This window comes from Rattus norvegicus, chromosome 3 (assembly GCF_021556685.1).
Source record: "Rattus norvegicus strain SHRSP/BbbUtx chromosome 3, alternate assembly SHRSP_T2T, whole genome shotgun sequence".
In the NCBI taxonomy this organism is placed as follows: Eukaryota; Metazoa; Chordata; class Mammalia; order Rodentia; family Muridae; genus Rattus; species Rattus norvegicus.
The window spans coordinates 60,803,274-60,827,079 of NC_141536.1; the positions used below are offsets into that span (position 1 = coordinate 60,803,274).

General features: G+C 44.0%; 1 protein-coding gene across 1 annotated transcript; it reads left to right on the forward strand.

Moving 5' to 3' along the window:
* Nucleotides 1-1,850: 1,850 nt before the first annotated feature.
* Nucleotides 1,851-22,997, forward strand: Plekha3 (pleckstrin homology domain containing A3). Its single transcript, NM_001013077.1, is given in 8 exon segments — nt 1,851-2,149; nt 6,535-6,651; nt 9,541-9,696; nt 13,617-13,753; nt 14,738-14,902; nt 17,462-17,505; nt 19,586-19,701; nt 22,322-22,997. Coding segments are annotated over 8 exon segments (900 nt in total). The 5' UTR covers nt 1,851-2,109; the 3' UTR covers nt 22,447-22,997.
* Nucleotides 22,998-23,806: the final 809 nt, after the last annotated feature.

Sequence of the window (23,806 nt, forward strand, 5' to 3'; positions counted from 1 at the left end):
AAAGTGGCATTATGGTGGTCCTTTCTAGGCATTTAGGAGATGCTGCAAAATTCTATGGCCTCTACTTGATGCCCTGATAATGCCCTCCCCAACATTGCCTCTGCTAAGAGATTGCTTGGATGGCTTGGTTTTAAATTTTTAAATGATACATTGAACCATTTGACCAGAAAAAAAAAAAGGATACATAACTGAAGGTCCTTAATGCAGTATTTAAAAAATATTAAAAAGTTGGGCCAAGAAATTGATACGAAATGCAAACAGGTCACGGTGGGATGTTCTAGTCATAATATAGCCAGTTTTTCTAGGCACAGAAGGCTTCTAAGGCTCCCGGGGATTTGACAGGCACAGTGGATGGCAGACGTTCTTGGAAGAATGGGTTCTTGACAAGATAGGTTGGTTGCTCTTACTTGGGGGGAGTCCTTGAAGGGTCTTTTTTGGGGGAGATGCGGGTCGGGGTACTGCATAAAAAGGACTCCAGGCTGTCTCTGACACATGCAGCCAGGCGAGCCCCAGAGCACACAGTGGAGTGTCTCTAGGGCTCCTCCAGCAGCAGATGTCTGGCATTGCAGAAGCTAGTTTGCGTTTCTGTCCCCCACCTCCTGGGGCCTCCTTAGGTGAAGGCCTTTAGCAAAGAAAAAAAATTTTCCCCATGAGAATTTATTCACATCAGACAGGAAATCTGACTATTGAACATTTTGTTCCAATCTCACGCACGGCTGGCTAATAAACAGAGACTACTCTTGAAACATCCCCTTCTTCTTTTAGTACGAAAACCTTTCAAACGGTACAAAACTTGAATTTTACAGGAAATGCCACAGTTGAACTATCATTAATGAACGGTATGTGACTTGCTGAATGAACATTCATCTACTCATCAATCCACCAAGTGGATTACCCTGTTCAGTCAGCCTTCCCGGAAGGACAGGTCAGGAATTTCACTACCTCAATACTGACTCCGCTTCTTTAGATTGTTTGAAATTTGCAAAACTTTCTAAATCTAAAAATTCTCAAGTGTGTAAAGGCTCTTCCCCCAAGTGAGATTAAAAAAAAAAAAACTAAGAGAAATTCTTTTATTTATTAACACAACAAAAATAGAACACATGGTTCCTTCTTAACCTTTTCTTTCTTTGTGTGTGTGTGTGTGTGTGTGTGTGTGTGTGTGTGTGTGTGTGTGTGTAGGGTTTCACAATGTAGCCCTATCTGGCCTGGAATTCACTCTGTAAACTAGACAGGCTGGGAACTAACAGAACTCAGAGAGATCTGCCTGCCTCTGCTTCCTGAATGCTGGAATTAAAGGCGTACATCATGATGTATGACATTTTAAAAAAAAATGAAGAGAAAAAATTGTGTATGTTTGTGTGAGTGTGTTTTTGTGTGTGTGAGGGGGAATGCTAGTGACATGGCCCAAGTGTACAGGATGTTCTCTCGCATACCTATCTTAACAGAAGGATGTAGCCCAGGCTGGCCTTTTGTCCTTCCTGCCTCAGCCTCTAGAGTATTGGGGATTACCAGGCCTTGCCACGACTCCAGCTTTTCCTAGGAGGGAACTTCCGATTTTCCCGGAGTATGAGCACTGGAAGCTCCAAGAAATGGGCAACCCTCGATTTTATCCAGGCAGGATGACCCTGGAGTTCGTCTGCTGGGAACCAGAGAGGATGCCAGGCAGCTAGGGAGCGGGGGACAGCGGAGCCGCCCCACGAGGGCGCGCGGCGCAGCCTCGGGCACGCGGCCGTCCCGCAGCCCCGCCGCCGGGGAGGGGTTTCGCGGGCCGAGCCGGCCCCTTTCATCCAGGAAGTGAAAGCGACGTCGGGGTCAATGAAAACAAGCCGGGAGCCCGGGGGGAAGGAAGGCGGGCGTGCAGGAGGGCAGCGCCGGGGCTCGTGGAGCGGCGGCAGAGCGGGAGGACGGCGGGCGCTGGGGTCGTCCCGGGGGTCGCCGCGCCGTTCCCGCTGGGGATGTCCGCGCCTCGCGGCTTCCGAGCAGCACGGGGCGCCCGCCGGCCGGGCCTCTGAGGGCCGCCGGGTCCGGGCGGAGGGCTGCGGGCCCGCGCCTCCGCAGCAGCGCGGCCGGCGCCGGGCCAGGAGGATGCGCGGCGCCGGGCTCTGAAGCATGGAGGGGGTTCTGTACAAGTGGACCAACTATCTCACAGGTACGGGGCGGGCGGCGGGGGGCTGCGGGCAGCCTGGCCCTGGGGCACCCCCTGTCAAGCCGCGACACTCTCAGTTCCACGCTCGATTCCCCCCTCACACTGCCCTTGTGGGGCCCGTTCCGGGAGGCTTCGACAGCGAGTTCGAGGCCGCGCACCATCCCGAGGATGGGACAGCACCAAAAACCTCCGCTGCCCCTTGTGCTAAAGAAACAGTATCCAGTCACCCTCTTTCATCCACTGTTTCCTCTTTCATCTACGCTATATGGACAGCATTTTGTTAAGTGTGTTTTGTGTGTGTGTGTGTGTGTGTGTGTGTGTGTGGTCATTTACTTTTAAGATTTTTTTTTTTTTAATATTCCTTTACATTTTCTTACCACAGGTTTGAAACTCCACTTGTTGAGGCTGACAGAACTCATCAAGTGTGCTTTTGGAAGCTATCCTCAGAGAAGGTTCTTAGGGATTGGTGGTTTTCAGTGAGGTCTGGGAAATTGTGAGGCATATTGGAAGAAAACCCATTCGAGTCATTCCGAGAGGGAAATAGTTGGAAGTACAGTACAGGAAGAGCAGACAGGTTTCCCTGGTGAGGTAGTTAGAAGAAAGCTGTTTGTGTAGAGATGGGATCAGCAGCAGGGAGCTGTCCCTGCCTGTGAAAGTCTGGCTTTTAAAACGCACCTTAAATCCATTCTCTGTGATCTCTGCTAGAACCAACACCAAAGGCAGGTGCGGTACTCTTTCAGGATCCAAGTTGGTCAAGGCCTGGGTGGTTAGGTTTTTTGTCCCAGAGGTAATTTCCAACTTCCTGTGATCTCACCGAACTGGAGGAAAACTGACCACTTGAAGGGAAATTTGGGCATTTGTCAGATACTTAGTTACAAAAAATGCGCAATCGCCGCCCTGCTGCCCACTTACTCTGCCCAGAGTACGGAGCCCTGCAGTCACTCTACGGATCCCGGTAAACCCTGTTAGGACTAAATGCTTGGTTGTATTTGGCTAGAGCCAGATTTACGGTGGCACGTGGCTTAATATTTATAATACACCAATGTTTTCCGCTCAAATGAAAAAACCAAGTGATCATGTACATGACACATTTTTCTGGGGAGCAGCGAGACACCAGGCAGACACTTTTGCTAAGCGTTTTTCATTTGGGCTGTTGTGGGCACAGGTTGCTGGTTGAGGGGCCGGCCGTATTAACTTTGTTGTCTATATCCTTTAAGCAAATGTTTTTGAGTACTCGTCTTTGGAGGTAATGGGGGAGGAATATTTTTAGCAGGGCCCAGAGCGATGGGCAGTTACAGCCATGAGTCATAATTGAAGGGGAAATTGCTCTTGGGGTGAAATGTTCTTGTGGGAGGTGTCTTCGTAGCCTGTGGTACGTGCTTCGGCTTTAGTGTTTTTTTTTTTTTTTAATGGTGTGTTTCAGTTTAAGCGAAGCCTTTTCTTTGGAGCGATTCCATTTTTTTTTAATGTGAAGTTGTCTCCGTGGAATGTTCATTTATTAATTTTAGTATCTCGGGTCAGGAGGATGACCAGCTGCTAGTACTAACTGGTCTTTAAGGAACCTTCCGGTGTCATGACAGTGTTCTGACTTTTTTTTTTTAATTTTAATATGTGTTTTCATACCATCTAATAGCTTGAGAAAAGTGCTTGTTAAAGTAGAAATTGAAACAGGGGATGGTCCTTTTCAACAGAAGGAATTGCCAGCCCTTTTACAGTATCTTGTAGCCAGTTACTATAAATGTGTGAACCAACTAGGGAAAGTCAGGTTAGATAATTCTTCAAAAAGGTGTGGAGAGATAATCAACAGGCTTGATTAGATGCGTGTACTCAGCCACGTTTCTGGATCACTTTGCTCACGGTTGAAGTGCTGTTGTGTCATACGGTGGCAGTGATGCCACTGACGGAAGACTATATTCCCACTACCCACTCCTCATTATTTGTTTACTACGGTGAATTAGTATTTGGAAAAATACTACACTTAAAAATTATTATATTATTATTTCCTTGCACATGCTAAGAACATGCATGTGCTGCCTCTATGGTCTTTTTTTTTTTTTTTTAGTTTTTCTAGGCTTTCACACATGAGTGCTCTATTACTTCTGCCCCATCCTTTCCTCATTCCTTTACACTTCTGTGTTTTTTTGTGTGAATGCATGGGTGTCCCTGGGGCCGGAGTTACAGGTAGTTGCGAACTGCCTACCTGATGTGGGTGCTGGGTACTGAACTTGGATCCTCTGGAAAAGCATCGTGAGCTCTCAACAGCCTGGCCGTCTTTCTAGCCTGGAGAGATTCTTTTTTAAAGCAGTGTGCTAGGGCATCATCATGAAGTGAGGAACAAGGTAAAGTGTAGACACCCAAAGAACTTTTCCTCTAATTTTGCCACCCTCCCTTGGGAATGTAGTATTTATAGAAATGAATTTTCCTGGTGCTTGAAGTTTTCTTGCTTTATTTTTCTGAGCCGATGGGAATATCCTACCCTTGTGTTCTTAAGCAAGGTATAGAATAGAAAATAAAATTTCACCTTCCTTTCTGACTCAGTGTCCTGTTGCTGAGATAAAGTGCTCTGACAGAGCAGCTTCCAGAAGAGGACTTTATTTGGCTGTCAGTTCAGGTTATAGTTCATCCTTACTGGGAAATCACAGTGACAAATGCCTTACATCATGTCCCAAGTCAGAAAGGAGCAACAAGTGACTGTTACTGCACACTCTGTCTCCATTTTACCATACAGTATCCCTTACCAGGAGTAATCCTGCACACAGTTAAGAAGGGTCTTTATACTTCAATTAATGTCATCAATATAGCCTGCCTGAAGACCACTTGGAAGATTTTTGTCAGTTTGACAACACTAACTATAACAGCATTGTCATTTCAAAAGTGTTGGTAAGCCCTAAGTAAAAATTTTTTTAAAGATTTTATTTATTTTATGTACATGAGTATGCTGTCACTGTCCTCAGACACACCAGAAGAGGGCCTTAGATCTCATTACAGATGGTTGTGAGCCACCATGTGGTTGCTGGGAATTGAAGTCAGCCTCTCTGGAAGAGCAGTCAGTGCTCTTAACCATGGAGCTGTCTCTCCAGCCTGGATCCTAAAAGCCTTGTGTCAGTTTATAGGATGAGGTACTGTCTTGGTCCTGTCTGATTCAGGGAAATGTTGAACTGGTGAGTTGTTTCACAGCTGATGGTCAGAGTGTTTTAATGGTGGTGAGTTTCATGCTTACACAGTGTTGTGGCTTAATAGCAATGGGAAGGATAACAGCAGTCACACTGCTTCCAGCACGACCACTATGTTGTCAGTTGATGAACTGCTATCTGTTAGTAGCACGTCTGATAAGATTCCCGGGAACACGAGTTTGGCTGGCAAGAGGAGTGCCAGGCCAGCGTTGAGAATAGCCATCACTCTCAGTTACAGGCTTTGCCTTTCCCACCAAGTCTGATAATGGGTTTATGCTTTCATTGCTAAGGAAATGTCAATGAGATGAACAGCTGAAGTTAATAGCATTTCTGCCTTAGCTGTGTAGCCCACAGAAGGGAAGGAGGGTGGGTGGGATCTTGCTCTTTCTATAGGTTGTCATATTTGCATAAGCATCGGGATCTCTAGTTTTCCCTGTGTCCAAGGACATTTGCTTAAAGGCAGCATCTTCTATCAGAAGAGGGAGGGCACATCACACTTGAGAGGTGGCCAACTTGTTCAGTCACCTATTTCGGAGAAAAAACTTTGAAGACTTGTTGGGATGAGAACATTTACTCTAGGTTAGCCACCAAGAGTAGTAACAGAACTGGGACAAACCCTGTTTCCTCTCTCTTTTCTGTGTTTCCTGTATGTCTTTTTCCATGATGAGATGAGGAGGTGAAATACTCCCAAACCCAAAGGATTTAAATGATGAAGGGACACTCACAAGCGGAAGACGCTGAGCCTGACTTCATGATAGGGCCCAGTCAGAAGCAAACCAGTCCATAAAGGGACCTTTAGGTGACGGGAGTAGCTGCCCATGAACTTCATGTTTAGATTTGGGCCCCATTTTCCATATATCTCATATGCACACACAAATCCAAAGTCTGATGTGGGAAACACTGCTGCTTCCAGACATTTTGGAAAAGACGCTAATTCTACATTATGATCTGTTCTCATGATGGGTAGTGGTTATGCTGTGCTTGGGTGGAGATGCGGTTATGGTCTTTTAGGTTGTTTAAAGTGAAAGTTGTGAGCTTGAACAAAAAAGTTCTTTCTTATCTATGTAGAGACCACAGGACATTTTGTTACAAAGGTTGAAAAATTTCATTGTGTGTAAGTTACTGGGAGCACAGAATTAGTGTGGCATTGTTGAAATCAGTTTCCTTTGTGGTAAGAATAATTCATCCACCTGTCTTGGTTTCTGGTCTCTCTAGGTTGGCAGCCTCGATGGTTTGTTCTGGATAATGGAATCCTGTCCTACTATGACTCACAGGACGATGTCTGCAAAGGGAGCAAAGGGAGTATAAAGATGGCGGTCTGTGAGATTAAAGGTAAGGGAGCAGGGGGCTCTGTTGCCTGCTCCAAATGAGGAAATAAGTGTTTCTAGTCATCCAGAGATTTCAGATCCTCTCTTTAAGTAATCAGGGGTGGCATGTAGCATTATTGAATGCAGGTTCATACTCCCCCTTTGTAAATGTCTCCTACATTGAAACGTCAGATGCCTTTTCTGGTTTGACTTGGTAGAAAATTTCTGTGGCATCTAGATACGTCCCTCCTCACTCTCAGGGAAAGATCCGGAAGGCTGAAGCTGAGCTCTGAAGATGAAGCAGGCTATCTCTGCGGGGTTCTGATAAAGTGAGAGTAGGAGTTAAAAGCTTGCTGACTGGAGTTGAGCAGCCATGAGTATAGAGATGGTCTCTTTTTCTTCCCAAAGGGGAATAGTAGGTCACGGTATGATTTTCATGGCGATTCACCTCACAGACCATAGCTGCACTTGGCGTGTGTCGGAGTGTGTGGGTGAAGGCAGAATGAAGTTAGATAAGATGATAATGAGGACATTTAAATTCTTCAAGGAGGACTGAAAGGACCACAGCACAGGGGAGGGAATGTTCAGTCCCCTCTAGGCCTGTCTGTGTCCCCTCACAGCTTGAATACTTTAATCCTGCATGAGGCCATGCTCAGAGCTTTCAGATAGCCACAGTCCTGTGCATTTGCTTACTGAGTGTAATGCAGTGAGCTACATTTTCCAGGACTGGATCACTACTTTGGCATGACTTTATGGTAATTCTAAGTAAGATTAGCCAAGGAGGAAGAAACATTTTTTTTTATTCTTTTTTTTTCCTTTCTTCCTTTTTTAAAAAATTTTATTTTTCTTGGATATTTTATATATTTACATTTCAAACGTTATTCCCCTTTCCCCCATTCCCCTGCTTCTATGAGGATGCTCCCACTCCCCACCACCCATTCCCACCTCAGTGCCCTGGCATTCCCCTACATTGAGGAAACGAGTCTTTACAGGACCAAGGGCTTCTCCTCCTATTGATGCCAGACAAGGCCATCCTCTGCTACATATGCAGCTGGAGCCATGGGTCCCTCCATGTGTACTCTTTGATTGGTGGTTTAGTCCCTGAGAGCTCTGAGGGGGTCTGGTTGGTTGATATTGTGGTTTTTCCTATGGGGTTACAAACTCCTTCAGCTCCTTCAGTCTTTTCTCTAACTCCTCCATTGGGGTTCCCTTGTTCATTCCAATGGTTAGCTGCAAGCATCCTCATCTATATCAGTAGGGCTCTGGCAGAGACTCTCAGGAGACACCCATATCAGGCTCCTGTCAGCATGCACTTCTTGGCATCAGCAATAGTGCCTGGGTTTGGTGGCTGCATATGGGATTTTTTGTTGTTGCTGCTGTTGTTTTTTTTGTTTTATGCTTTGGATTTATTTATTTATTTTATGTACACTGTTGCTCTCTTCAGACACATACCAGAAGAGTGCAAAGAGGGCATGGGATCCCATGTGGTTGCTGGGAATTGAACTCAGGACCTTTGCAAAAGCAGTCAGTGCTCTTAACCGCTGAGCCATCTCTCCAGCCCTGGATTCATATTCTTTAGCTATAGTTCTTCCCCTTTATCTTTACGCACTAGTAGTATGGCCCTCCCTCCCACCTCGTTTCTCCTTCTTTCTCCACCTTCTCCTTCTCTTCCCTCTTTGTCTTCATCCTTCTTTCTTTTTCTTTTTTTTTTTAAAGACAGGGTCTCTGTGGATAATCATCACACAGATAGGGTTGATCACGCTGTCTAGGGAGATTTTTCCAAAGAGCACATGCTTGCTGAGTGTGTGGTGTGTGTGTGCACACACATATGGTCCCTGGTCGCTTTTTAATGAAGAGTTGGTACTGTTCTAATAGAAGACTGTCATGGCTATGAAAGCTGTGGAAATAGATCAGTTCAGGGGAATTTTCTTGTATGTTCCCTGAATGTACGGAACATTGTTTTGCTCTTTACTTATCATAGGCTAAAGCATTTACCAGTAAATGCTAGTTTGCTGTGTGCTCATCGCTGGGTCTGCGTAGCTCATTTTCAGCCGCACCGTGTCACCCATAAATGTTTCAGAAGTGCTGCTTTGTAAGTAGCTTGCGAGCCAGTGTACAGTGGGTTTCAAAAGCACATTCAGAGAGCTTCCATTCCGCTCTAATAAGTGGTTAAGGAAAAAGAAAACACTGGTTTGTGTTTGTTTGTTTGTTTGTGTATTTGTTTATTTTTTCTTTTCTGGGTGGTTCTTGGAACTAGGTCTGTGGTCTTACACATGCAAGGCAACCCTTGTTAGCTCAGTTTAGTAGAGTCTGTACTTACCCCAGAGATTTCTTCTTAATAATTTTTAACTCTTCAGCCTTCCCACCTGCCCCATGGCTATACGCCCCCTTTGTATTGTTGTTTGGGGTGAGGTGGGCTTAGTCTCTCCATTACTGTAATACCCCATATCTGCAATAATGGACTTGAGCAAAGCGTGCCATGCATGTGAACAAAACGTCAGGAGCACACTTGCCAGGGCTGAGGATGTGGCTCAGTGACGGCCGCTTACTTCTTGCTTGTCCTCTTCTTTAAATGTCCCCTTTCAGATCTTCTCCTTGTTTTTCTGAACTTGGCTGACTTCTATTTGGATTTATAGCCATGCTTTGTGTAATGTAATGAGTTTGCAAATATGTCTAGAATGAGTACAAGTGAGTCACCTATTTTATCGTCAGTGGCTGGCATTGTTTTGGGGCCACTGCTACCCTGAGTGTTAGGGAGAAGGTGGTTTTCATGGTGCCTCTGGGGCTTCTAAGTAGCCCTGATTGTTCTGTTGAGTCTTGGTTTGCTTTAGGTATATGAAGCAATCTAATGACATGTGACAGGACCCCTCCAAATGCTTGAATCTGTAACTGTGTCTTCTCTGTATTGTCACAGTCCATTCAGCAGACAACACAAGAATGGAATTAATCATTCCAGGAGAGCAGCATTTCTACATGAAGGCAGTAAATGCCGCCGAGAGGCAGAGGTGGCTGGTTGCCCTTGGGAGCTCCAAAGCGTGTTTGACTGACACAAGGACTGCAAAAGAAAAAGGTGAGTACATGTTTCTTGTAATAACTGCTCTCTAAGCCTAAGTGTGCCCGCCTCTTGCAGTAATCAGAAGGAAGTTAGTAATGTGGGATGCTTAGAATCCCGCATAGTGGGATACTTTGTAAGCATAGTGGGATACTTTGTAAGCATAGTGGGATACTTTGTAAAGAACATGAAGGTCTAAGCTTAGGGGATCAGTTGGTAAAGCAGTGCTTAGATTAGATGATGCATTATGATGCAGTGAAGAGAAGTTTATAATGGCTTGGGGAACTCTCCAAGGTTAACAGATCATTGATTAACAAAGTAGGAGGACAAGGACCTGAGTTCAATCCCCAGCATTGGTACATACTTAGAATCCCATCCCTGAAGAGCTGGAGACAGGAGAATCCCTGGGGCTCTCTCGGCCACTAGTTTCAGTTGTGAACTCCAGGTTACTGAGAGATCCCATCTCAAAAGAGGGGGGGGCATTGTTCCAGAGGCTGACACTTGTGGGTGTCCTTTGGGCACATGTATGCATACAAAGAATTTTAAAAAAATTAAAAACAATCTTAAATTAACCTAGTAAAAACTACTAAGTTGTAATATTAGAAAATGCAGGAGTTTATAGTGATATTCAGCTATATCAAAGAAACATTATTGATAAATAGGGACAGGATTAGGATAAGAAGTAGCTAAAAGATAGGACAATCCAAATATCCAGAGCTACCTGAAGGAATAAACAGACGTGGTACTTGTAGAGTGAAATATTATTTCTCCTTAAAAAGGAAGGGAATTCTGGCATGTACTATAACATAACTTTAAAGACATAGTCTTGGGCTGGAGAGATGGCTCAGCAGTTAAGAGCACTGACTGCTCTTGCAGAGATCCTGAGTTCAAATCCCAACAAGGACATGGTGGCTCAGAGCCATCTGTAACGGGATTTGATGCCCTCTTCTGGTGTGTCTGAAGACAGCTACAGTGCATTCACATACATAAAATAAATCTTAAAAAAAAAAAGATATAGTCTTAGTGAGTTAGGCCTTTCAAAAAAAGAGAGACACTGATTGCACTCGTTTCCAATGCCAATAATAGTAATATTTATATAGATAAAGAAAATGGATCTGAGTGGGGATGAAACCAATTAGGAGTCTGAGGCAGGAGGATTTTGAGTTGGAGGCTAGTTGGGGCTACATAATGAGATTGTCTAAATAACTAAAGTAGAAAAAAGAAAGCAAATAGATCAGTGGTGGTAGCGCCTGTATGGAGGTGCCAAGGGCCCTCCTCATCTTGGGGAGGGGTTCTGAGAGAAGGGGTGTCTGGGAGCAGGGAAACAAATGACTCAAGGTCAAGACAGCCTATGTTCTGCTCGAGATAGCTCTTGACATAGCACTCTCTGGAGACAGCTTCCTGCTCGAGACAGCTCTCTCATTCTAGAAAAAAAGTCCTATATGCTCTCTGGGTAGCTCATGGGTTTTCTGATCAAAGAAGCTACTAGGAAAAAATTCTTGAATTTTCCCGACCAAGTCAGGAATTCTGTTAGAAAAATTCTAAAAGTAATTCTTGGGGTTTTCCCATCAAAATCAGAGAGCCAGCAAAAATTCTAAAAGAGATGTGTTAGCTCTCCAAGCAATTTTTGGGATTTCCAAGCAAGGTCAGAAATCTTGTTAGAAAACATTCTAAAAGAGTTGTGTTTGTTCTCCATGGAATTTCTGACCACAATTAAAAAAAAAAAAAAATCTTATTAGAAAAAAAATGTAAGAGCTGTGTTTGCTCTCCAGAGATCTCCAGACAACCCAGTTCCCACTAGAAAAAAATTGTAAAAAAGAGCTGCATTGCTCTGTTAGTTCATCATGTAGACCAGAAGCCCAGTCTTTTATTTACATATCAATTCAGTCATTTATTCCAGATTTCCTCTTGACCATCCCATGAATCAGCATTCCATGTTTAGCCCCCTGACTCTTAGGAACAAGACAGCAAGTACATTGTTTTTTAAAGATTTATTTATTTAATGTATATGAGTACATGGTCACTGTCTTCAGACACACCAGAAGAGGGCATTGGATCCCATTACAGATGGTTGTGAGCCACCATGTGGTTGCTGGGATTTGAACTCAGGACCTCTGGAAGAGCAGTCAGTGCTCTTAACCACTGAGCCACGTCTCCAGCCCCATTTTTTCTTTTTTAACATTGCGAAAGAATTGAGAGATGTGCTTTTGTTAAAGTACAGACACTAAGGTAGCTGGTGGGACCTGCCCTGAAATTACCATTCCTACCAGGCCTGGGCCTAGACCTAAACTTCCTTTGTCCTAGGCTGACCTTGAACTCAGGAATCTACCTTTGTAAGCATAAACAGAAAAACTCAGCTGGGTGGGGTCATGCCCTGTGATCACCACTCCCTAAATTGATCTCTTGATCTCCTTCCTTTGTATCTTTCCGACATGCTGACTCACAGTGTGGCTGCCTCTGCTTCTTTAGATCTGTGAAGCTCTTATACAATTCATACTGAGTCCTTATATTTTGCATAATTGAGAAATTATATTTTTTGAATTCAGGTTTTCAGAGTTCTTTTCCACAGCCTTAGGGGCCATCTTAAAGGTCTCAGTGTCTTGTAGTTTCTGCTAAGGGCAACAATTGATTTATGTTAGATACTCAGAGTGCTTGTTGCTTTGCTGTTTTCTGCCAGGCAGCGGCAGCCCTAGTCTGGCTTAGTGACTTTGGAAAGACCAGCATCTACTTTTACTATGTAGCTGCTGTTTTTCTTCCTCCACAGTTTTTATTTCTGCTTTATAAGAAAGTGGGCCATAAATGGGAGAGATGATGGCTAGCTATGTAGTATGTCTAGAGTCACTAAGGTGAAGAAATTTTAAATATTGCATTAGACATTCTGGGAACAGGAAAACGTGAAAATGGAAGCGAAAGGAAGAGAATTAGTAAGTGTCAATGTACAGTCGCTTTTCTTACCTAAAACCAGCAACTTCTGCATGCGAAAATATACAATGAAGAGAACTGGAGGGGGACTTATACCTGGAGAAGCATTTGTTATGTAGGTGGATAAAATACTGTTTCTAATAAAGTTAGAACTTTTACAGATTATCAACTTATGTGTTAAAAGAAAAACTCATATCAGAGCTGGAGAAGAATGTCTGAGCAAAAGAAAAATGCTCATGCATGAAGTAGAAATGTGGGTTTTACATGGAAGAAAGCAAGTCTTAGAGCGGAATGGCTCTGTATTAAAACACCCAGTGGTCAGGCTAGCAAGCTGTCTCCATGAGTAGAGGTGCTTGTGTACAGGCCTGGAGACTTGACTGCGATTTCTGGGTCTCACAAGGGGGCAGGAGAAGAAGCAACTTCTGAGATGTCTTCTGCCCTCTCCACGTGTCTTGACACATGCATGTGTACTTGCACACATGCACGCATGCAATGTTCTCTCTTCCTCCTCTTCCCCACTCCAGCTATGTCCGTCCGTCCGTCTGTCTGTCTGTCTGTCTGTCTGTCTCTCTCTCTCTCTCTCTCTCTCTCTCTCTCTCTCTCTCTCTGTGTGTTTGTGTACACATACATGTGGAGGTTTGTTGGAAGTCAGTCTCTCTCCACCTTACTTTCCTATCAGTCTTAGGCTGAACCTGAGCTCAGTGGTAGGTGTACACTAGCTGGTCAGCAAGCTCTGAGGGTCCTTCTCTTTCCTGGCTCAATGATAGATATCCACTAACTGACCAGCAAGCACCTGGGGTCCTCCTGTCTTCACCTCCCAGGGCTAGGATTACATAGAACCAACTGGGTCCAACTTTTTTAATCTGATGATCCAACCCAGGTCCTCATATTTATGCAACAAGCATTTCGTTGACTGAGCCATTCCATTAGCCTCTGTTGCTTGCTTTTAAAATTTTAAATTGTATTGCCAAAGATTGTGGAAATGATCTAGTTTGATATTTATGTGTTTCTTCTAGAAATAAGTGAGACCAGTGAATCTCTGAAAACCAAAATGTCTGAGCTTCGCCTCTACTGTGACCTCCTAATGCAGCAGGTTCATACAATCCAGGAGTTTGTTCACCATGATGAGGATCATTCATCGCCCAGTGTAGAGGTACTGCTTTAGCCACTCCCTCTAATGACAAAAACATTACCATGGACTTGCTATGGCCTAACAGTTTAACAGTGAATAGTTAACCATTTGACTCCGTGTGGGTCGTGTGTGTGCTGAACCCGCACAAGAGTTCTGGATTCACGCATGAAAGACACACACACACACACACACACACACACACACACACACACACACACAAACACCCACACACCCCCACCATACACACACATACACATAAACACCCACACGCCTACACCAGCTAATTCTGATATATTTTGACTAGCTCAATGGCTAGACACTTCTAAAGCTTCCTGGGGCTAGCACATGCTCTCCTCTGGTACTCCTCTGGCTTAATAATGCCTTCTAAATCTATATTTTATCTTTGTTGCTGTGTTATCTTCTGGGCAGCCACATTCCCTTTCCTTCTACATTGTTGGATGATTTCTATCCTGCAGCACTTAAATCTGATCTCTCTTCCTCGAATCATGGCAGTCTTCTTCCCCTCTCTCCCTCTGTCCCTTGCCCGATTAATCTAAAAGTCCTGCTTCTGTCTCCCTGCCCAGCCACTGGCTGTACAGCAATTCTTTGTTACCAATCAAAGCCAGCTCGGGGCAGGGACCCTTAGCATCTGGAAGTATGGGTTTTGGGAGCTGAGTTAAGACAAAGCTTTAGAACCAATTCCCAACACTATGGTGCTTTCTGAATTCTGTCTGTGCTAGAGGCAAGCATTGAAGCAGTTCATTTCTTCAGGGAGTCAAGGGCTACCTTTGCAGCCACTCAGTAGTTTGGAGACTGGGCTTGAAAAGAAGCATTCCGGCTGTGTCCTCTGGGCCAGTTGCAGGAGTACAGTAGACAACTGCTGGTTTTGATTTGTTTTGTTTCCTTCTTAGTGATAAGCTTTAATTAATTTTCTCAGTTGATTCTCAGGTTGTGCCTGATTACATGGTTGAGTATGAGTCAGGCTTTCTGTGTTATTTTTTTCAGAACATGAATGAAGCCTCTTCCTTGCTTAGTGCCACCTGTAATACATTCATCACAACCCTTGAGGAATGTGTGAAGATAGCGAACGCCAAGTTTAAACCTGAGATGTTTCAACTGCCTCATCCGGATCCCCTGGTCTCTCCTGTGTCGCCTTCTCCTGTTCAGATGGTTGGAACTTTTTCTTTTTCCTTCTAGCAATATAAATATATTTACACTAAATTAAAAGGTGTGTGTGTGTGTGTGTGTGTGTGTGTGTGTGTGTGTGTAGATAAGAGTTCAGTGTTAGGTGTGTTCTGTTGTTCTGTTTATCTTATTTTTGAGACAGTCTCTCTGGGAGACTGAGTTCTGAGCACCAGCCTGCCTTCCCTGTGAACGGATGCTGATATACTCCACCATGCCTGGCTGTATTTGAGTGCTGACAATCTGAACTGAGTAGTGGCAGGCACTTTTACCCACAAGCCGCAATCTCTGCCTCTCTTCTATTGATAGTTTTCTTTGTAAGATTGGAAATGGGGAGTGGGGAGGAAGCAGTCTGAATTCAGCTTTTGTCTGTTGCTGGTAATGGGTTCTCGCACGCAGCTGAGTCGCTCAGCACTTGGGAGAGTGAGTGCCTTGGTTTCTCCACCTTGAAGGAGCTGAGAATAGCCTGCCCAGCTCCTCTACAGCCATTCGCCTGAAAGCTTTGTCACGGGGTGATGTTTTATTCTCGAGGGGCGCTATTAAGCAAAGCTTGAAACTTGCAGTGAGAGCAGTGTTCTGCAGTCAGCATTTGGGTTTCGATTCTCTGAGTAGGCAAGTTAGTTCCTCTGGTCCTGCGTCTGCGAAATGTCTTCTGTGTCAGAAGGTCACTGCAGACCGTCTGAGCCACTTACTGGTGGGTGCAGAACGTTAGTTTCTTGATTACTCTGCACACCAAGAACTCTTTGCCGGGGGTGGTGAACTCATTGTGCTTTTCCTGCTATTAAGTGTGCTCTGGCGTGTTCTGGGGAGCCTGCGGCGAGATAAGGGTTGGTAGCACTGCATTGTCTCTGTTGAAGTGCTGTTAGGAGCCCCTTCGTGGACGAGGAATGCACCTGGCTATGTTTTAGCAATCACTGATGTTGACTGTGAGGGAGCGGGGCCCAGCTCACTCCTGTTACGGAGCGGGGCCCAGCTCACTCCTGTTACCCACCCCAGCAAGCTCAGTTATGGAGAAGGAATAAAGGTCATTGCTCACACTGAGAATCTTGCCTTCATCAGCGAATGTTAGGCTAACCGAGTCCACGAAAGTAAGCATTTTGGTCAGACGAACAGGGGAAGTTTCAGTTGATTTAGTGACGGTTTTCTCTTGTGCAGAACATCTTGTTTGGAGCGGAAGTGTCAGATCCCCTGGGATCTGGGTTACAGGTGGTTGTGAGCTACTTAGTGTGCATTCTGGGAGGCAAGCACAGGCCCCGCCTGCTGTCAGCACTAGCATTCACACTGCTGAGCTGTCTCCTCTGCCCCTCAGAGGGAGCAGCTCTGAGGGAAGTGACTGTGAAGTATCCAGGTTCAATCCCCAGGATGCACATGGCAGCTGACAGCTGTCTGTAACTCCTGTTTCAGGGGATCCAATACCCTCATACAGACATACATGCAGGCAAAACACTCTACCTAAAAAATAAAGGGCTGTCCCAGTCTGCCTGCATCTTCAAGCCTGTCCTTACCAGCCGTTGGACTAGAGCTGTCTGTTGCCGCTGTAACTGGGGACCTTGTCAGCTGGCAGCCAAGGTCACAAATATAGATGTTAGCTGTGGGCAAAACACACTAAACCTTTACCATTCATAGCTTCCCTGTCACCCTGTTAAAGTGAACTAATCTGTTTTATTCCTGCCACCCTTTATTTTTTGGTGGGCCAGTTGGTTCTTTTAAATGATGTTCTGTGTCCACCATAGTTGTGGCATGTTCTGCTTAGACTTGGGTTTTGTTTTGTTTTTTTTTAACATCATGTTATTTTACATTTTTAGCTTTAATGGATTGGGCGTTGGGCCTGTGTATATGGTGGGCAGTTGCCCACTAAGTTTGCATCCTTGTTTAGATAAACACTTTAGGACCCTACCTGAGGCTTAGGCTCTTGAGTTCTTCATAGGCACTACAGCCAATGCCGCCCGGAGCTGCCAGAATAAACAGTGGCAGGGGAGAGCTTCCCTAACACCCCCCCCCCCCCCCCGTGCCCCTTAGAGCAAGGAGAACAGGACCTTTATTAAGAGTATTCTCTGGGGCTGGAGAGATGGCTGCTCTTCCAGAGGACCCAGGTTCAATTCCCAGGACACACATGGCAGCTGACATCCCTAACTCCTGTTTCAGGGGATCCGATGATGCCCTCATACAGACATACATGCAGGCAAAACACGGTACCTAAAAAATAAAAGTAGATAAATTATTTTTGTTAGATATCCCTTTTTGTTATAAAGATGACTCGTAGGTTATTATGTATGCACTATTGATACTCTTACACATTACATAATCCACACATAGGTAGAATTTTAGTGGTTTTTGGTATGTGTTGAGAGAGATTTCCAGTTAATGGTCATTGGGGAGAAAGTCTGACATTGTATGAGGGTTGTTACTTGAGCCTATAGAAGATAAGCGTCTTCTCCAGGCATCTATTCCTCTGAACAGGTTTATGTTACTTATAACAACTTAGAGGCGCATTGTTCTCTTTGACTAAAGGCTGAGCTAAGACCTTTCTCTCTTTCACATTTCCAGATGAAGCGTTCAGCAAGCCACCCTGGTCCCTGCAGTTCCGAGAGGTAAGCTAACCGTGGCTCCTGACTGAATTCTGTCTGAGTGACGCCTCCCTGGGGAGGTTCATCTGGCCCACGCCTGCCGTTGTGCATATCAGTTCTGCGTGGAGTACCTCCAGTAGGTCTTGTGTCAGGGGTTGGCGTCACAAAGGAGAATGGAAAGGAAACCTATGTAAATGAACTACATGGAGGTGACACCGTGTTGGCTGTTGTAGCTTCTGAGGTTTCTGAAGTAATATCAAAGAAGTGGGGGGCAGCGAGAAGTCCCAGCAGGTAAATGTGCTTGCCACCAAGCAATAAATTTTGTAAAAAAAAAAAAGAAAGAAAAGAAAGAAAAGAAAAAGAATAAAAATATATTTTTAACATTTCTATATATGTGGCTAGAGGAAAATTTGGTGTGTTGAGTGTCCACAACAGCTGATATTTATCTCAGTGTTTTATAGAACTGTATATTCATGCTAGGCTGTTACTGAGAAAGCACTCACCGAAAGAGAGGAAGCCATTTCCATAGCAGCACTGTGAAAGCTTGCCTTCCGGGTGGATCCTGCTGGTGTCCCAGCTGCTGGGACACTGCTTCCCTGGGCATCCTCCTCCCAGTGGCTGGGCTTACCCTCTCTCTTCTCAGCAAAGTGGTGATGTCAGGTTTCTTCACCATTTATTTTTCCATGCTGACTATTCAGTCCCAAACCTTGCCGTTGTTTTGCCTTTCTCTCTGGTGATTAGATAATCCTTGTCCGATTGACCTGCTCAGAGGAAGCCAGTAACATATAGATCCAGCCCTGTCCTGGTATAAAGCATGTTAACAGCTGAACCTTACAGAACAGTGGAAGCCAAGTCATTTGGTGGTGAACATTTCTTGGTGACAGAAGTTTCTAAGCTGTATTTTATCCTTTTTGCCTTAGAAAGAAAGTTGTAAAAAGACTAAAGGGATAATATTTTTCCTTGGATCTGTCGAGGTTGTACAGTTATATTGAGCCATTGCAAAACAGAAGCTAAGGTGCAGTTAGGCAGTTAGGTGGGGTTTTTGTTGTTGTTTTTTGTTTTGTTTTATTTTTTTTTATATAAGTACCCTGTCGCTGTCATCAGACACACCAGAAGAGGGCATCGGATCTCATTACAGATGGTTGTGAGCCACCATGTGGTTGCTGGGAATTGAACTCAGGACCTCTGCAAGAGCATTCAGTGCTCTTAACCACTGAGCCATCTCTCCAGCCCCTGTTAGGTGACTTTTGCTTCTGTGTTTGCATGTTTACACTGGATTTTTTTTTTTTCTTCTGAGCTAGTGCTTAACCACTGAACTGTCTCTCCTCCAGCTCCAAGACTGATTTTAGAAAACAGTTTTGTTTTGACAACAGGACCTTAGGTAGCAAAGCTGATCTCAAACTGGCTACACTGTCCGGCATGCCTAATCCTAATCCCACACTTACCCCCTCAGTGCTAGGAGTAAGGAGCAAGCCACCATCCCTGGTTTATGCAGTGCTGGGGGTTCAAACTCAGGGCTTCATACACCCTAGATAAACACCCTACCAACTAAGCTGCATACGTAGCCCTGAAAAGTATTTTCCCTGCTTCCGCTTCACCCTCTTTATATTCTGTTTTTGCTGACAGTGAGTTTGCCACTAGATATTTGCAAACTACCTCTGTCTGCTGCTTCAGGGATGCTCTTCCTAGAAGCACATCTTGGTTCTCCTTTCCCATTTAGAACATGACCTCAGAGTTTCTGCCTGAATTACAAGAAGACCCACTGGTCTCCATGTTTCCCTTCTGAATGAGTACAGGTTGCTAATGTAAGGACTAAATACCAGAAGAGTGTCTCATTTGTTTAAAGCTTTTTTTTAAAGTGTGTTTTTTTTAAAACTCAGGATTTAATTATTTAGCTCTAGCTATCCTGGAACTTGCTCTGTAGATCAGGCTGGCCTCCAACTCACAGAGATCCTCCTGCTTCTTTCTGCCTCCAGAGCACTGGGATTAAAGGCATGCATCACCACACTTGACCCTAAAGAGCAACCATGTAAAATTCCAGTGAGGAAATGGTCTTTTTATGGTTTAGTGCCTCACAGCTTAACACTTTTTACTTGATGTGCAGGAGTAGCTGCTCCATCAAAGAACCAGCATCTGCCCTTCACCGACTTCCTCAGCGACGCCGCAGAACCTACTCGGACACAGACTCTTGTAACGATGTTCCCCCAGAAGACCCAGAGAGTGAGTTCCACAACTCTTTCTTTGTCCACGTCAGCCAAAGCGGCACCAGAAGGTTCTAGTAGTTCCTGGGACTGAAGCGTCCGTCACTTGGTATCATTGGAACACAGTGCTTTGCTCTTTGAATTCCTCAGAGGGACATGAGCCCTAACAGTCTCCTACTACATTGCTTCTCTTCCAAGCAGCTTTGCTACTCTGCTTATTCTGTTATGGGATGCTGAATCTTGCTAGATACTTTCTCTTACAGAGAGTTAGTGAATATGTTTTTATTCCCACTTCATTTCCATTTTAAAGTATTGTAGAAAAATCATTAATTGTAGGTAGAATCCTAGAGAAAAGTAAAGGTCTAAATCCACAGAGAAATTAGCTGTGCTACATTATATTTATCTGCCTTAAAGTAGCTAAAAAAAGTAATTTTGTATGGTTGTTTATGACAATACGCATCCTTGGACCTTTTCCCCTTGTTTCAGACCAGCAGATTGTCATTTCAGGAGAGTAGTAATTTCTGTAAGGTTTGCACTTGTCTCTAAGGAGCAAGATCTTTCACAGTGTGTCTGTTGGACCTTGTTGGATTGCAAGGACCATGTCTTCTCAGGCTTACATCTCATGGCTACAATGTTGCTTGTTAGAGTCCTTACCTCCCACAAAACATGTGAGAGAGTTCCCAAGAAAAGGACAGATTGTTCTTCAAGAGTTCGCTGGACATCAGTTGTGTGGGATACGGGTCTGATTTCCCTACGGAAATGACAGAATAAATGGTAGTTAGGTCCTCCAGACAGCCAGGTCCTAGAGTGGGATGAGTTAGTACCTTTGTGGTTTTGAGTAGAGGCCAGACAGCAGCCTTTTTCCCCCGCTTACCTAAAGAACGGAAGCAGCTGCTGATTCCAAACAGAGCCATTGAGCACTTTGAGACATACTTTTAAAAACTTACCTTTTTCTCTTTAATCTGTTTGTGTGTGAAGCATATGTGGATTTGCATGTGTAGGGCCCAGGGCTGAGTTGGTGATCTTCCCTCATTCTCTACTATTTTTCTAGTGGGGGTGGTGTGTGTTTTAAGACAGACAGGTGTGTTTCTCTGTGTAGCCTTTCTGCCCTGTTCAGGAGACCAGCGGCCTCCAACTCAGACTCCCTTGCCTCTGCCTCCCTGCTGGGACTAAAAATGTCTACAACTGTGATCAACTTTCACTTTTTGAGGCAGGGTTTTTAATCAAACTCAGAGCTCACGATTACAGCTAGTGTCAGTAGCCAGCTGCTTCATCTTGCGTATGATACCTTTAACCACCAAGGTATCTCCTTAGCCTGTTTTGTTTTCTCTATAACTCTGACTGGCTTGTAACCCATCATATAGATAGAGCAGGCTAGCCTTGAACTTTTGGTGGTATGGCTTCTACCTCCCCAGGGTTGGGATTTCAGGCACACGTTCCGTACCTGGCTCATTTCTAAATATTTAGAAGGCAAAGACATTCACTACTTTAGTTGTTAGGACTGTTTCAGACAAGTCACACATTCATATCACACAGATACCTTCTCGGTTTACCTTAAAGCCTCCGCATTGGCAAGGTGAGAGGTGTCATTCTTAGATTCCTTTCTCCTTATGCTAAAGTTAACAGTTTAGTTGATGAAGCAGAGAATTGGCATATTGTATATATTCATGTATTATATGAACTTTGTTAGTATTGTGTATATTGTAATTATCAGTTGATAGTTTCTTTGAGACAGTATCTTGTAGCCCAGGTTGGTCTTGAACTCTGCATTGGAGGTTGACTGAATTCTTGGTCCTTTTGCTTTCCCCTCCTGACTGCTAGCATCAAAGGTTGGCACCACCGTTCCTGATTTATTCACTGATGGGGCTTGAACTCATGGCCTCCCGAGTGTGGTCTGCCCCTGCACTCTCACTCCGGCTCATGAAAGTAGTTTTATGGGAATATTCTTCTTATGAGATACTTTTCATCTTGAAAATTTGCTTTCAAGATGAGAAAAGTAAGACGGTAGAGCAGGTGTGGTGGCTCTTGAAACTGAGACAGGAGGATTGGTGTGAGGTCAGTTGGAGGTGTGTCCTGAGTTCTAGGCCACCCTGGGCTACAGACTGAGACCTTGTCTCAAAGAACAAAGTAAATAAATGTAAGTAAAAGAAAACAAATGGGGGTTGAGTAAAGAAGCCTTGGTAAATTCAAGCACTACGGTTGGCGCCTGTGAGCCATGTGGAAAGAACTCTTGCCAGCTTTGCTCAGAAAGGCTCTGCTCTGTTACTAAATGTGTGATCGTGGGAAAATCCTGCAGTGTTTCTGAGTCTTTGTTCACAGGAAGGTACTAACAGCGTAAGGACCATCAGCTCGGCTAAGTTCATCTGAGCAGGTCGGTGGCACATGATGTGCCAGCCCTCCTTCCGGCAGTGCTCAGAACAGATCCTTGCCTCTGGTAATTACATAATTTATCGTAGGAATGCTAAAGTTTCTCCTTATGATTGGCGGAGGTAGAAAAGTGAGTTTCCCGCTCAAACAAGCCAAAGGTTATCAGGAAACTGGTGGGATTTCGTTTCTCCGAACGGACCTGAGATGTTCTTTCACAGGGGCCAGGAGTCAGTCAGTGGTACTTTGCTGACCTTGTCAATCACTTTCCACAGGACCTCTTCACTGTTCAGGAAACACACTTAATGGAGATCTGGCATCAGCAGCCATTCGGGAAGAAAGCAGACTTACGGCCAAGACACACTCTGAATCTGAAGAACCTCTTCCGCCCTTCTCCTGAGGAAACGGACATGTCCGGCTTCCTCTGAGTGTCGCTATGCAAAAGCTGCTGTAATTAAACTCGTTCTGGGGTAGCTTCCCCCTCCTTAGGATTCTCTGCACTTTATAGAACATTGTAAACGAACAACCCACATACTTTTGAAGTGTATTTTATCTTTCTATAGTTTACTTGCAAGAGTATTTTCCTAATAACTTCACAGTATGAATGTGCATCTTTTTTTTTTTTTAAACAAATGATGGTGTAACATTTTGACATCCATAAGGACAAATGTAGATATTTTTCTAAAAAACTGTGAGGGACTGACAGCTTGGTCAGTGTGTATTGTAGTATATAAACATGAAATCTCGCCAGGTTTATTTGACAGAAATGTGATATAGATGTAACTTGTGCCATGGACCCAAAGGTCACTTCACCCCAGCTTAAAATTAATTACCATAGCCGTTTGATGGTGATTTTACCATATTCCTTTAAGTAAAAAGGAAACGCTTGATATTCTAAAGGCCTTTAGCCCAAATACCATGACATTTTGAGCATTAAAAAAAAAAAAAAAATCAGACTCCGCTGTCCTTCATATGTGAAGTTGACACCTACTGATTTGTCAATACCAAACATCAGATTACAGTATTTAATTTTTATTTATTTATTTTCTTACTGCATCAGAAGATGGTTATGTCCTAACTTTTATGGCCTCCCCAGTTTAAGATGTATATGCATAGTTGTTATTTACGTTGTTCTAAGATACACGAGGCAAGCGCCTCCCTGACCTTACACCAGAGAAATAAACGGCTTTCAATGGAAGAGGATTTTAGTGCTTTTTTAAAAATAGGCATTAAGCTGCTGCTGTAAGGTCTGATTTGCAGCTCTTTGGCATATATCTAGAGACATTTTTAATTTATGAATATTTATACAAAAAATGAGTCTGTCAAGATGACTGTTCTATATCACCTGAGAATGGCATTATTTAATTAAAGAACAATTTTCGGTTTTTGGTAGTGCCTGTCGTATCTATTGCCGGGTTATTCTTCCGCACTATTTTTTTTTAAATCACTTTGGGTTGATGATGATTTTATTCCAGAGTTTGAATGAGCAGCACTTTCAAAAATTGGCTTTGTGTTTTTAAGTTTTAGTCATGTTTAACAAATACATGGTTTTTACATTCAAGTTCGTCATATGATACATTGTATCTTTTATATTCATTGATACTCTGTCTAGTCTATTAAATGCCTTTTGTGTTCTTTATTGATTTTATTTTGTTTATTGTGTTCAAGCGTAAAGGTGAACATGCACCCATTATATGGTTAGCTTATCTTTTCTATGAGCAAAATATTTAGTAAGGTATTTACTAAGATGTGCCTGTCCC